This window comes from Elgaria multicarinata, chromosome 3 (genome assembly GCF_023053635.1).
Source record: "Elgaria multicarinata webbii isolate HBS135686 ecotype San Diego chromosome 3, rElgMul1.1.pri, whole genome shotgun sequence".
Classification (NCBI taxonomy): Eukaryota; Metazoa; Chordata; class Lepidosauria; order Squamata; family Anguidae; genus Elgaria; species Elgaria multicarinata.
The window spans coordinates 37,270,914-37,282,805 of NC_086173.1; the positions used below are offsets into that span (position 1 = coordinate 37,270,914).

The following is an 11,892-nucleotide window of genomic DNA, read 5'->3' on the forward strand; positions in this document are numbered from 1 at the left end:
CTCCTGGCAGATGAGCTCAATTACTGTACAGGCTGCTGCTGATCTTCACGGCTTTCTCTCTCTCTCTGTCCCTCTGCAGTGTGCACACCCTTTGGCCTGTCACGTATGTTCACCGTCACGGGGACGCTGCTGGTGAAGCCCAGGGTAAGAACCGAGGTGGCTTCAGGACTTGCCAGGCCTAGTACGGAAGTGGGGGGGGGGGAAACAGTCAAGGAAGAAACCTAGTTCCTTGTTAGCAATGGATGCATTTAGCTGGGAAGGAAGGAAGGCAAAAGGAACAACAGTCCATGGGAATGGCACCCTCTAGATGTTTTGGTCTTCAATTCCCATCATCCCCAGCCAGTGTGGCCCATGGTCTGGAACTGTGGGAGTTGTAGTCCAAAACAATTTGAAGAGACCAGGTTGAGGCAGGCTGCTTTAGATCCAGTTGCCTGGGAGACGGAAGGGGCCAAGGCCTTGAAGAAGTATGTGAGGCTGTAGTTCAGCAGGTGCCATGGAGGCCATCTGACTAACTTTTCTACCCTGACTTCTCTCTGTGATGGAAGTCACGGTGGTATCCATGTGGTCCCTAGGCATCTTTCCATCCAGGTACTGACCAGACTCAGAACTGCTTAGTTTCAGCAGTGTGGCTGCATTCTGTCCCTTCAGATTGTGAGCTGGGGGAGAACCATAAGGGAGCCATCTTGTCCAGCATGGCACTGGACTTATAAGAGGAACCGGGGCCAGCGCAGGTAGCCAGAGCATGCTCAGAATGCACCTCTGTGTCTCCTGAATGCTGCCTATGGAAAGGCTTTCAACTGCGTGTTGCACATCAGATTGCCACAACGTTGTGGGAATTGCTATTGTGATGGACATATTTAGCGTTCAGGAATATTGAGCTGAGTTTTCAACACCCTCCCAAACAGACAAACAAACAAAGGTTGTAGCCCAGTGGCTGTGGGGAAAAACATGAAACCGTGTGCTGTATCTGGTGATGTCCCAGAAGCTTGCAGGGCGGGTGGAGCATGAGGAGATGGGATTAAGCAAGAGTGCCATGACCTATAAAGGGTGGTGCGAACTATGCATCGTCCCTGTCCCCACCCCTTGCTCAGACCGCCTGTACTGTGTTGGAATCATTTCCTTGAAGGAGGCAAAGCAAGTAGATTTGTCCCCAGTGTTTGTGTTGGGGGAGTTGGGCAGGTGGGGTAGCTCGATCGCTATCTCATATGTTTTCCCCTCTCTGCAGCTCCTGGAGGACTTAGATGAGCAGCTGAACTGCACAGGGTTCGAGGAAGCTGCTATTTCTCGCAAGATCAACTCTGGTAAGTGGCCAGCTCAGCTGAGACAGAGGGGGGATTTGGCTGATCCAGTCCTGGAATTCCTATGCCTGCATTTAGTATACCATTAGGTTGGCCAAGCTCTACTTTCTTGAAAGTGAGGTTGCCAAATGGGCCGTCGTGGTTGATCCAAATTCTTTTTCCTTGTAAGTTGTTTTGCCTTTGTTTTGCACAGGGAAAACCTCCTGCTGGCTCAACTTTGATGTGGAAGTGCTGAGACAGCAATATCTAGCAATTCACGCGCACAGAATCACACTGGGTAAGAATTAAACGGGGCTGGGAGAAGGCATTGGGAGTTCCAAGTGTTCTATCCATGTAATGCCCACCAGATGTGTTTTGGACTACAACCCCCATCATTCCCAGCCAGCATGGGTATTTTGTTTTGTGGATACATTTTGCAGATTAAGCAAACTTGCAGTAGTGTACCTTTGGTGCATGATGCTACTTCTGCCAGCCCTAGGATGGGAAAAGGAGTGAAATGAAATACTCAAATGATTCCCCCATCCCGACACATGCAAGTTCTCGCCAGGCAGAGCCCACTTTTTTGCCCCAGGGATCGTGCGTGTACAAATACGCTTTTTCTTTTCAAAGAAACATCAGAGTTCATCGAAGTGCTGCATTTCCCATCTAATACCAGCTTCTGTGTTTGCACATCATGATCACAGCCTGTACGGATTTATTCTATCCCTACAGCCCTACTTCTCTCCAATACAGCAGATCCAAAGTTGACCCCAAGATCAAATTAAGAATTGTAATATAAAGCGGCACTGTTCAAAACAGGAGGATCTTCATACCTCTTCTGGAAACCTGCCAGGGCTTAGGTTAAGCTGTCTTCCCGAAGGAGAAATATAGTGATTATTGCTGCCGCCACAGAGAAGGCCTTGCTCCGTCATTGCTGCCACTCTGACGTGCTGAAGGTGGCAACATGCAGAGCAGGGGGGCCCTTAGAGAATAGGAGAGAAGGCGCACTCTCTAAATAAGAATTGGAGTTCACAGAGAACCGCCTCTTCGCTGTGGAGCAATGCGGTGTCTCGGAGGGGACGGAGCAGGGCATCCAGTGATCTGTGGGTAGACTTGAGACTTCCACACCGCTTGTTGTACCTCCATGATGGCTGCTCCTTCTTCTCTCCGGGATTTCGCCTTCACATTACTCCCAGTCTCCACACTCAGGCCTCTCATTCCTTGCTTAAAACTGAGAACCTTTTTTTTTAAAAAAAAAAAATATTTTTATTTTTCAATACTTAAACATACATCAATACAATTAAAAAAAACCCAACATAATACATTAGTGTTGATCACATTAATATCATATATTCTCGCTTAATCTTTTTAACATAATCATACTTAACCTAAAAGTGCACCCCCCACCTCGGGATCTTATTCCTGTTTCCAAAATCTCATAGTTTCTTCTGCTGGTGGTTTCCCACTTCCCTTAGAAAACACAAATATTAGGAACTGTTTCCAAATTCCCTCAAAATCATTCGTTTTTGCTATACCTCTCCTCACTCTAATATTACATGTCAATTTATCATTAATAGCAATATTCCATACTTCTTTATACCATTCTTCAATACAATAATCACCTTGAATCTTCCAGTTCCTAGCTAGAATTAGCCTTGCTGCAGTCAGCAAATTTGTTATCAATTCCTTAATTTCTTTTTTACATTTTAAATCTTCATTAAATCCTAAACCTAAATCCTTTGGAAATTTACCTTGGTAGCAGAAGAAGAAAATAATGCAAAATAAGTAAATGTATGCCAAAGGCGTTAACTTCCATTAATCCCATCCACAGGTCAGACTCCTGAATTCTAGTTCCTACCCATATTGGTGCCTCATCCCCTGCACCGCCTTTTATTAGTTTTGGCTTGATGGTGGGGCCGGTGGGGAGAGCTGGGTCCCAGCGGTTCTGAGATGAGTCTGCTCCTCTCCTCGGCAGAGAACAGGGAGAGGGAACTTCTTTCGGCTCAAGGGCCAAATTCAATTTTGGAGAAGCTCTGGCATTCTAGTTGTGGGTGGGGCCAAAGGTAAGGGGTGGAGCTAAAAAATTAAAAACGATATCGGCCTAGGTTAGCATGAAGTTCTTACTAACTAAGCCTTCAAAGAAGCATTTCAACCTTTCAGAATGACCCAAAAACCCCACCAACTGCACAAAATCAGGGAAACCGCAAATCAATTGGTGGCTGGGGGGGGAGGGGGGGTCAGAGGAAGTGGGGGGGGGGGAGGGGGTCACCTGGAGACCCCAGGAGGGCCAGATTTGGTCCCTGAGCCTGAGTTTTCTCACCCCTGGCAGAAAAGGGGAAATGAATGTGATGATTTGGGAGCTGAGGAATTGTCACAAAAAGTATGCCTGGGGATGCTCTTGAGCTTCTAGTCATTCACCTCCCGTATGCCGTGTGTCTTTTTCTTTTTGGCAGAAACACGTCGCAAGGCCTCAGCTTGGCAAAGGAACCTGGGCTACCCGCTGGCCATGCTGTCTTTGCTGTCGCTGACGGTAAATGTCTGGGCTGAAATTGGCGCTGGCAATTCTGCTTTGATAAATCAGTCTTTAAACGGCGTCTTCTAGTCAACTGGACTTCTGATGTCAGGGAAAACAAATGCCTAAATAAACGGCCGCAGGAGGGCTTCCCTTTGTTATATCTTTGCATCACCTGCCTACCAAGGGGTTCTTTGGCATGTTAAAGCGTCTGTCATTTGGGGCCGGTCTCAGTGGCGAAGCCAAATGTCACGGTCACTTGCCTCTTCTAGCACTGAGTCTTGAGTAGGGGCCAAGAGACAGAATTGCTGTACAATTGTTCAGCCAATCCCCCACCCACCTCTCCCAGCATTCCCTCGGGGCTGCACGTTGCAGGGGAAGATGGGTAGCAGTTGGGCCAGCTCTCACTACTGGTTGTCTCACTGAAGAACCCTTCATTCCCCAAAATGCAGTTCTGAGAAACACTAGTCTAATTCTTCCCATAGTAAAACCTGTGGCCCTTCTGTTGTTGTTGGCCAACAACTCCCATCAGCCCCAGCCAGTATAGTCAATGGTGAGGGATCATGGGAGTTGAAGGACAAAACATCTGAGTGTTACCAATTACCCACCTCTGCCATAGTTTGTCACTAAGGTGTGTGGATTGACTCCTTCTTGGTGGGGGCAAGTGAAAGGAAGTGGAGAAAATGGGGGTGGGAACTGGGGTGGTTATGTTGGGGGGCATCCTCTTTTGTTTATCCCCAGGAGCTGGCAAGCAGTAGGGCTGTGGAGGTTCCAATTTTAGCCATGTTAGCTGTTGATAATCCTGTCTTCCATGGATTTGTCTAATCCCTTCTCTAAAGCCATATCAGCCTTGTAGGCATCCCCGTGTACTGTAGCTAAGAACTTAAGAGCACGCAGTTTGTACAGCACCTTCTAAAAATATGGCTAGGGAAAGACATGAGAATTGGCAACTGTGTCACTTGGAGCAAAGAGGAGTTTTGTGTGAATCCTGTAGCAGCAACAAGAGGGTGGTGCTCATTGAAATAGGCTTAAGCTTAAATTGCTGCATCAGGAAAAATATCGCCATACTGAATTCAGCCTTGGGCAGGGAAGCCACTGGGCGGCAGCAAAGAGCCACTCCAGAGGAGGCTTTTTGAAAGGCTCAACAGGTGTCCAGTGTGGCGCTCTTGTTTGCAGGAGGGAAAAGGCCTGGCAACCAGGTTTAGTTCACTGATTCTGCAGCTGGCTCTGTGTGCCCCTGAGAGGAGATTCTCCTTCCTCTGTACCTCCAGTGTTTTTGTCAGGTTTAAGGAATGTTTCTGGGCTTGAGAACGTTGTCTATCAAGTGCCTGAAAGAACACCAGTGCATTTTCAAATGCTGTACAATTTTTTTAACTGTTTAAGACTCAGACTGAGAATGCTGTATTGAACTCTTTCTCTCTCTACCCCACCCCCTGGGTTGTTTTTTCTAGGGTATTTCTGTTCTTGTCGTCTGTTTCCACGTCTTGGAGCTGCTGTTAGACGATGCTGCAATGCCACGAGGAATCCAGGTGAGAGAAGAGGAGCGCTCTGGAGCGTTCCAGGATAAAGAGTTTGGACGCAGGACAAATCCAACAGAAATCCTGAGACTTGATTTATTCAGTTCCTTCCTCTCCAGACTAACCTAACTGTGTTTTCTCTTCCATTTCTCCCTTCACAGGATGCACCACTGGGGAAAGTTTCCTTCTCAGTCTTTGGCTCTTTTGGGGCAGCCATGCAGGTGGTTCTCATATTGTATCCTTCACAAGTGTGCCTTTGGGGCATCTTCACCACCGCTTTTTAAGTATGAGAATATTGCCCAGCAGGTTTTCCCTGGCAATCCCTGCTTCCCTCCTCGGTTTCTGGTTACGTTTCCTCTGGCCTGCTCCCAAGCCAAATGGTTTGACTCTCCCATAACCGTAACCTACACTGGCTCGTTTCCCTGCTGCAGCACCATACAGCTCTACTTGCTGTGATCTGTGAACGCTGACAGGAAGTGAGCTTCTTAGTTGCATCCTTTTTCTGAACCTGTGGGGCCAGAGGGAGAACCAGAAGGTCTTATCAAAAGTAATGTCACTGCGCTTGATTTGTGACACTTTGTGTGTGTGTGTATACATGGAAACTCTTGCTTGCAGACACTCTGCTACTCAGCCATCCCTGGTGACAACAAACACCTCTAGTGTTCTTCCTTAACACTTTCCTGGCTTAGCTATCTAATGGTTTCCTCCGTCGTGGGATTCTACAGCTCCCCACTGTTCACCAAACTGTTGCCCGAGCGACATGACACCGCCATGACCAAGGTATATTACATATAATACACTTTAAACTCATACTACTCTCATTGGTGACGGCTCCCCAACCACCCAACCACAAACCCATTGGATGAACTGTCATGATGTCATGGAATGCTAGAAATGTAGAGAAAGAAGGGGGAGCGTCAATGTCTTATTTGGAGGGGAGAATCATTGCGATGACGCCACTGCCTCCTAGCCAGTCTCTAGTCAGAAGCTAAGTGGGTTTCAAGGGTCATGGGAATGAATGTTGGGAGGGGATTAAGAGAAGCGTGTGTTTCCCCAGTTGGCCGTCCTTATGGAGTCAACACCATATCTCATGCTTCATGTGTACAATGAACAAAGTGGCTGACAAACCAAGGCAGCTGCTGGCATACGGTTGTCCTGCAGTGATGTTGGAGAAGCTGCCTGCGTTTCAGAGCAGAAGCTGAGCAGTCAGGGATGTGCAGTGTCGCAGGCATTCCCCTGCACCTCTTCGGTCCCCTACCCAGCAGGAAGAGACAGATGACTCGCTGAAGGTCCACAATCTTAGGAGAGTTGCTGGCCCTCCAAATTTGCCTCCTCTCTTGCCATCAAGGAGGGCACGTACTGAATCTGGTAGCCTCTGAGATTCTGTGTAGCCACATTTGATCAGGTGTTTTCCTTCCCACTTTTGCTATTGGGCAATTCAAGGGGAAGGTCTGCCCAGTTTCATGGCTGGGTGAGAGAGAGGATCCGAAGGTGAAGGAGGAACAACTGTCCAGCGTTGGGCTAGCAGCTAGCAACAAACATGCCTGCTGTTACTTTCAACCTATATTTCTCTGCAGATAATTGGGAACTGTGTCTCCTTGTTGGTGCTGAGCTCTGCCCTCCCTGTGTTGTCTCGTACATTGGGTGAGTCTTGTCTTTATTCGCACCGTACTCCACATCTTCCAAGGGTTGCATCACTAAAACAACTGCTTTAGCCTCGGTGTAGAACCTGTACCTACTTTTCAAACTTTGTATGGTTTTAAAAAATTAAATCTGCACAAGCTAATCCCGAATGCTGTGACCTGTATAAATAAGGCAGATTAAGCATAGCTGTTTGCTTTATTTACATCGTTGTGGAGGAACCCGAAAGGGCAGGTTCCCTTGGTTCGCTGAGTGGCGGTCAAAGACTCTCAAGACACAGTTTCTCTCATCTTGGAAAAGTTTTATTACAAGCAGCCTGCAGTGCTGCAAGGTGGCAAACCCTAGAGGATCTGAAGGACTGCCCACTAGTTGCAGGCAAAGCTAAGATACTTATAGGGTAACATCCTCAGAAGCAACAACAGAACTCCCTCATATAATAAACCAATCATAATACAGTTTTGCAATACAATAACCAATGATAGACAAGGCATTTATGCATGTGCAGAGTGCAGATAATTCTAAGGCTAGAAAAACAATACATAGATGGGTATTGCAATCCTGGAACATCTGTTCCTTTGTGGTTACTACTCTTCCTGTCCTCGCTGGGAAGTTCACACTAATTCACATTCACACTAATGTGTCAATACTTCTTGTTGGTTGAGCAAGTATTGCTCAATATATTTTCGGCTACAGTTTGGGTCAAATTGCTATAGAACTTAATTTCTAATAGAAAGGGCTTACATCAAAACAGGGTGGGCGCGGACAAAACAGCCCATTCACACATTTCCTCGACATCGTTCCATTGATCTTGTGGAAGTGACAGGGAACAGTCGGGCACTGAAGATCTGTCTCCTAGGAAGCTGACTTCATCTTCTCTTTTTCACCAGGCACCGCCCACCATTTGGGCTAGAAACTAAAAAAAAAACAATGAAAAGAAAACTTAAGATTGTTAGGAAGTTGCATTCTGCCTCTGGTTTCAAATTCCATGCTTTTTCTGTGGGTATCTGAAATCATGAAATACAGAGAACTATGTCCAGCCTGTCTGCAGTTCAACTTCTTGTGAATAAAGTCTTGAAGAGGAGGGAGGGAGGGACACCAGTAAGTTATTGTAGGATGCAGTGTCCAACTATGGAACTCCCATCTTTTCCCATTGTTACGGATGGTCTCGGAAAATGAGAGAATGGCCGGGCTTGTTCTTATAGAATCGCATCATCATGTTACAATGGATAATGGGAATTCTGGACAACTGAAGTTTGGGGCAGAGTGGGTTGGTGGTGTGGCCGACACTTGCATTTCCTAGGATTAAACTGAAGAAAAGCAATGCCTGGGAAATTGTGATTTATAGGTTTTGAGAGAATTTTTCTTTCTCTCCTTTTCTCCTCCTCTTTGCATACTACAGTTAACAATGTTCAGTCAAGTCTCTCAGAAGGAAGATAAACAGAGAATAAAATAAAGCAAAATCTGACAATATTTGGGGATGGAGCTTTGAGATGCAGCCATGTGGCCAGTGGTGATCATCTTATTAGTATAACTACTTTTCTCTCTGTCTCAGGGATAACACGGTTTGACCTTCTGGGTGATTTTGGAAGGTTTAACTGGCTGGGAAACTTCTACATCGTTTTTCTCTACAACATGCTCTTTGCTGGCCTCACTACTCTTTGCCTGGTGAAGAAATTCACTTGGGCTGTACAAGCTGAACTCATCCGGGCCTTTGGTAAGTGATGTCACTGGGGAGGAGAGATATTAAGTGGGCCGGTTCACAATGAAGGAAATCTCCCCTGGGTAGAAGGGGGAGGAGGAAAGAAGGGGATCACATTAGAACCACATGAATTGGGGTTTACCATATGTAGTGGGCCCTTGGGGATGCTTGGAATACCACAACCCTTTCCCCTACCTTGCCAGTTCACCACCTGGAAAACCTTCCTGCCTATTTAACAACTGTCTCACTTGTGATGAAACTTCCACATCCATCTCAAGTCTGGCCATGCAGGCTTGCTGAGTTTGGGTGATAATTTGCTGTGCTTATGGGCCACTCTTCCGCAGCGCGCTTGGAATGGTTTGCAACCAATAATAAAATTGCAGTTAAAACAATTTGATGCTTCTTCCTTTTTCTGGGTAACAAAAAGAGAAGCAGTGTAGACTTTGGCCTCTAATCCATCTCTCTCTCTCTCTCTCTCACGCTGTCCAGGCCTCCACAAGCTGCCTCTACCTGTGACACGGTGTCACCAGCCAAGCAAGCTCAGCTAGGATTTGGGGTCTGTGCTTGGTTCAAGCTTGTCAAGGCAACCTTGCCTGAAACCTGCCGCTGGGACATCCTTACTTTGACATCCTGATTGTGCTTGAGTTCTAAGCCATCGGATTGTAGCCGAGGAGGGCAGAGAACTTTCCTCGCTCTGCCTTCATTTCGACCAATGACTGGACAGACCGGAAGGACGAGGAAGTGGAGCTTCGAGTGGCTTGGCTCTTCTCCCTGCGTCCCAGAAGCCTGAGGAGGCAAGAGGCTCAAACCGTGATCAAGACCTCACAGTCTCCCTGGAAGCTCCCTTTCCTTTCAGCTGAGGGAGCATTTTGCAGTTCAGGCAGAGGCTGCAGAACTAAGGCAGCAGGGACAGTGTGGAGAAAGAGGCCTTGGACTGTACAGAAGAAACTCTTGTGTAGAAATAGCCCCAGGGCATTGTGTAGCGAATAAAGCAAGGGTCCAGGCCACTGGAGAAAGTGCCTCATGTCCCTGGTCCTGGCAGGGGACATGGTAGTTCACTGTTCTTGCTCCCTCTATGTTTACATGTGACATTGTCTTAAACCTCATGCCCACACTGGCTTCCTTTCTCTCACTAGATATGATGGCCCAAACCAGCCAGGTTTGAGTTTTGAGCCAGTTCTGAATAGTAGTTTGAACTCCGTTCCATGTTTACATACCTCACTCAAGTGCAATATAAGCTGGCGCTACTGAGCCATATTTCTTGGGTTTCCCATTCAGCAGCCATCTCTGTGTTTGTGTGTGTATTTTAGGTTGTTTTTTAGTTGGGTGTATTTAGAATTTGTCCTGCAATTTGTATGCTTTCTTCTTCCACAAAGGTGGGCATCCAGGTAAGGTGGACACATCTAAGCTGTTTCTCTTGAGTTTTTCTCCTCCTCTCTCTTTCAAAATGGTAGCTGTTGGGGAAAGCAGCCAGCGAGCGTACTTTATGCCTGGCAGAGTGGAGAACATGCCACCACTGCCCTCCCTTCATTCTTGCATAGTTACAGGGTAGCAAACTTTGAGGCTTTTTGAGGGTCAGGGCTAGTTGATTTCAAGAACGTTGACACAACTCTTGTGCTTCCCTCTGGCCTATGCCTCCTCGCATGTGGGAAGAAATTTGTCCCCACAAAGATGAACTCTACAGCTGGTCTGCTTAGCTTTCCCCTTCACACTCTATCTAGAGCAAGCTTGGGAAACTTGAGGTCCTCCAGATGTTGTTGGATTCTGAACTCCCAGCACCCCTGACCATCATCCTTGCTGCCTGGGGCTGATGGGAAATGGGGTCCAGCAACACCTGGAGAGCAACGGGTTGCCCACTGCTGCTCTAGAGCCTCCAGGTACCAGGGCAAGGGGATGGCAGCAGGAAGAGACTTGGAATGTGAATCTGTTCAGTATTAAGGTATAGCATAAATGGGTGGAATGCTTTAGGCATGCTAGAAATATGGGGGAATGGTGTGAAGGGAAGAACTTCCCAATTATTCACAATGGTTCGAAGCCGTTGACCCTTTCCAGCTGCCTCTCCTTATACCAATGAAGATCAGCTCATCTGCGATCATTGGCAACATCACCACATGTCTGGGGTGATTATGGATGCTTCTTTTAGGCATTTCTCAATCTTTGGATGCTGGGCTGGATTCTCCAGTTTGCCTGGTCCTCTTGCACCCAATACTGATCAAGCTAGTACAGGAGGTGGGTGGGTCATACTTTACATAAGACAGAAGGTATCTGAGTTTTATGGTGGAGACTGTTTGTGGCGCCATTCTGTTCTATTCAGGCCAGAGAGCCACAACTGTCCCATCCCAGATTGCAAGACATGTAGAATTTTGTTTCAAGGCACTTGAGTGCCAGTTGGTAAGCTGGAGAACTACAAATTGTGGAGCCCTTAATATCCAGGGATAGGCAACTTGTGGCCCTCTGGTCTTCAGCTCCCATTAGTCCTAGCCAGCATAGCCGATAGTGAAGAACCATGGGAGTTCTAGGCCAAAACCTCTGGAGGGCCACAAGTTGCCCATCCCTGCCTTAGTGAAATGTGGCATCAATCATCTCCATAAACTTCACAGCTGGAGCTGCAGAGGTATGAGTGTTTAAGTCCTGCATCCTCAACACAGCCCAGACTTGCATAGGGGGAGGGCTGCATGTGGAATTCGAATTCTTTTGTTGCAGGAAATATTATGGCATTGTAAGCTCCAACCCAGAAGGGACCAACCTGAATTGAGACATGTGACCCCTGCCGACCTGTTCTTCATGTAGTGAATGTCTGGTCTCAGTACTGTACTGTTCTTGGGGCTCCTAGCCATATAAGCAATAAATTGCCTGGTTTTGTTTTCCTTCTCTCTCTCTCTCTGGGTCATTCTTGTGTGTCGTGGGAGGCTATCAATGGCAACTAACCTTGATGGTTATATGCTACCTCCAATAATCAGAGGGAGTAAGCCTATGTACACCAATTGCTGGGGAACATGTGCAGGAAGATGCTGTTGTACTCATGTCCTGCTTGTGGGTTTCTCGCAAGCAGCTGGTTGGCCACTGGACTACATGGACCCTTGGCCTGATCCAGCACACATCTTACATTCTTATATCAGACTAGCCATATCTACTGAATGTTTGCTTATGGGTGTAACTCAATGCCTGATTTCACATAACAAGTTTTAATCACCTCTGAGCTACTTGAAATCTATTCATTAGAATGGCTTTGTGTTGTTGTTTATT

General features: G+C 47.0%; 1 protein-coding gene across 1 annotated transcript in view; it reads left to right on the plus strand.

Annotated features, from left to right (window-relative positions):
* LMBR1L (limb development membrane protein 1 like) overlaps positions 1-11,513 on the plus strand; it is a 38,363-nt gene extending 26,850 nt beyond the window's left edge. Inside the window, exons 8-17 of the mRNA XM_063119955.1 lie at positions 80-144; positions 1,226-1,301; positions 1,492-1,575; positions 3,731-3,807; positions 5,241-5,318; positions 5,468-5,541; positions 5,996-6,086; positions 6,884-6,950; positions 8,500-8,661; positions 9,136-11,513. Of these exons, the coding sequence (XP_062976025.1) occupies positions 80-144; positions 1,226-1,301; positions 1,492-1,575; positions 3,731-3,807; positions 5,241-5,318; positions 5,468-5,541; positions 5,996-6,086; positions 6,884-6,950; positions 8,500-8,661; positions 9,136-9,194 (833 nt within the window). The 3' untranslated portion in view covers positions 9,195-11,513. The remainder of the gene's footprint in view (positions 1-79; positions 145-1,225; positions 1,302-1,491; positions 1,576-3,730; positions 3,808-5,240; positions 5,319-5,467; positions 5,542-5,995; positions 6,087-6,883; positions 6,951-8,499; positions 8,662-9,135) is intronic.
* The last annotated feature ends 379 nt before the right edge of the window (positions 11,514-11,892 follow it).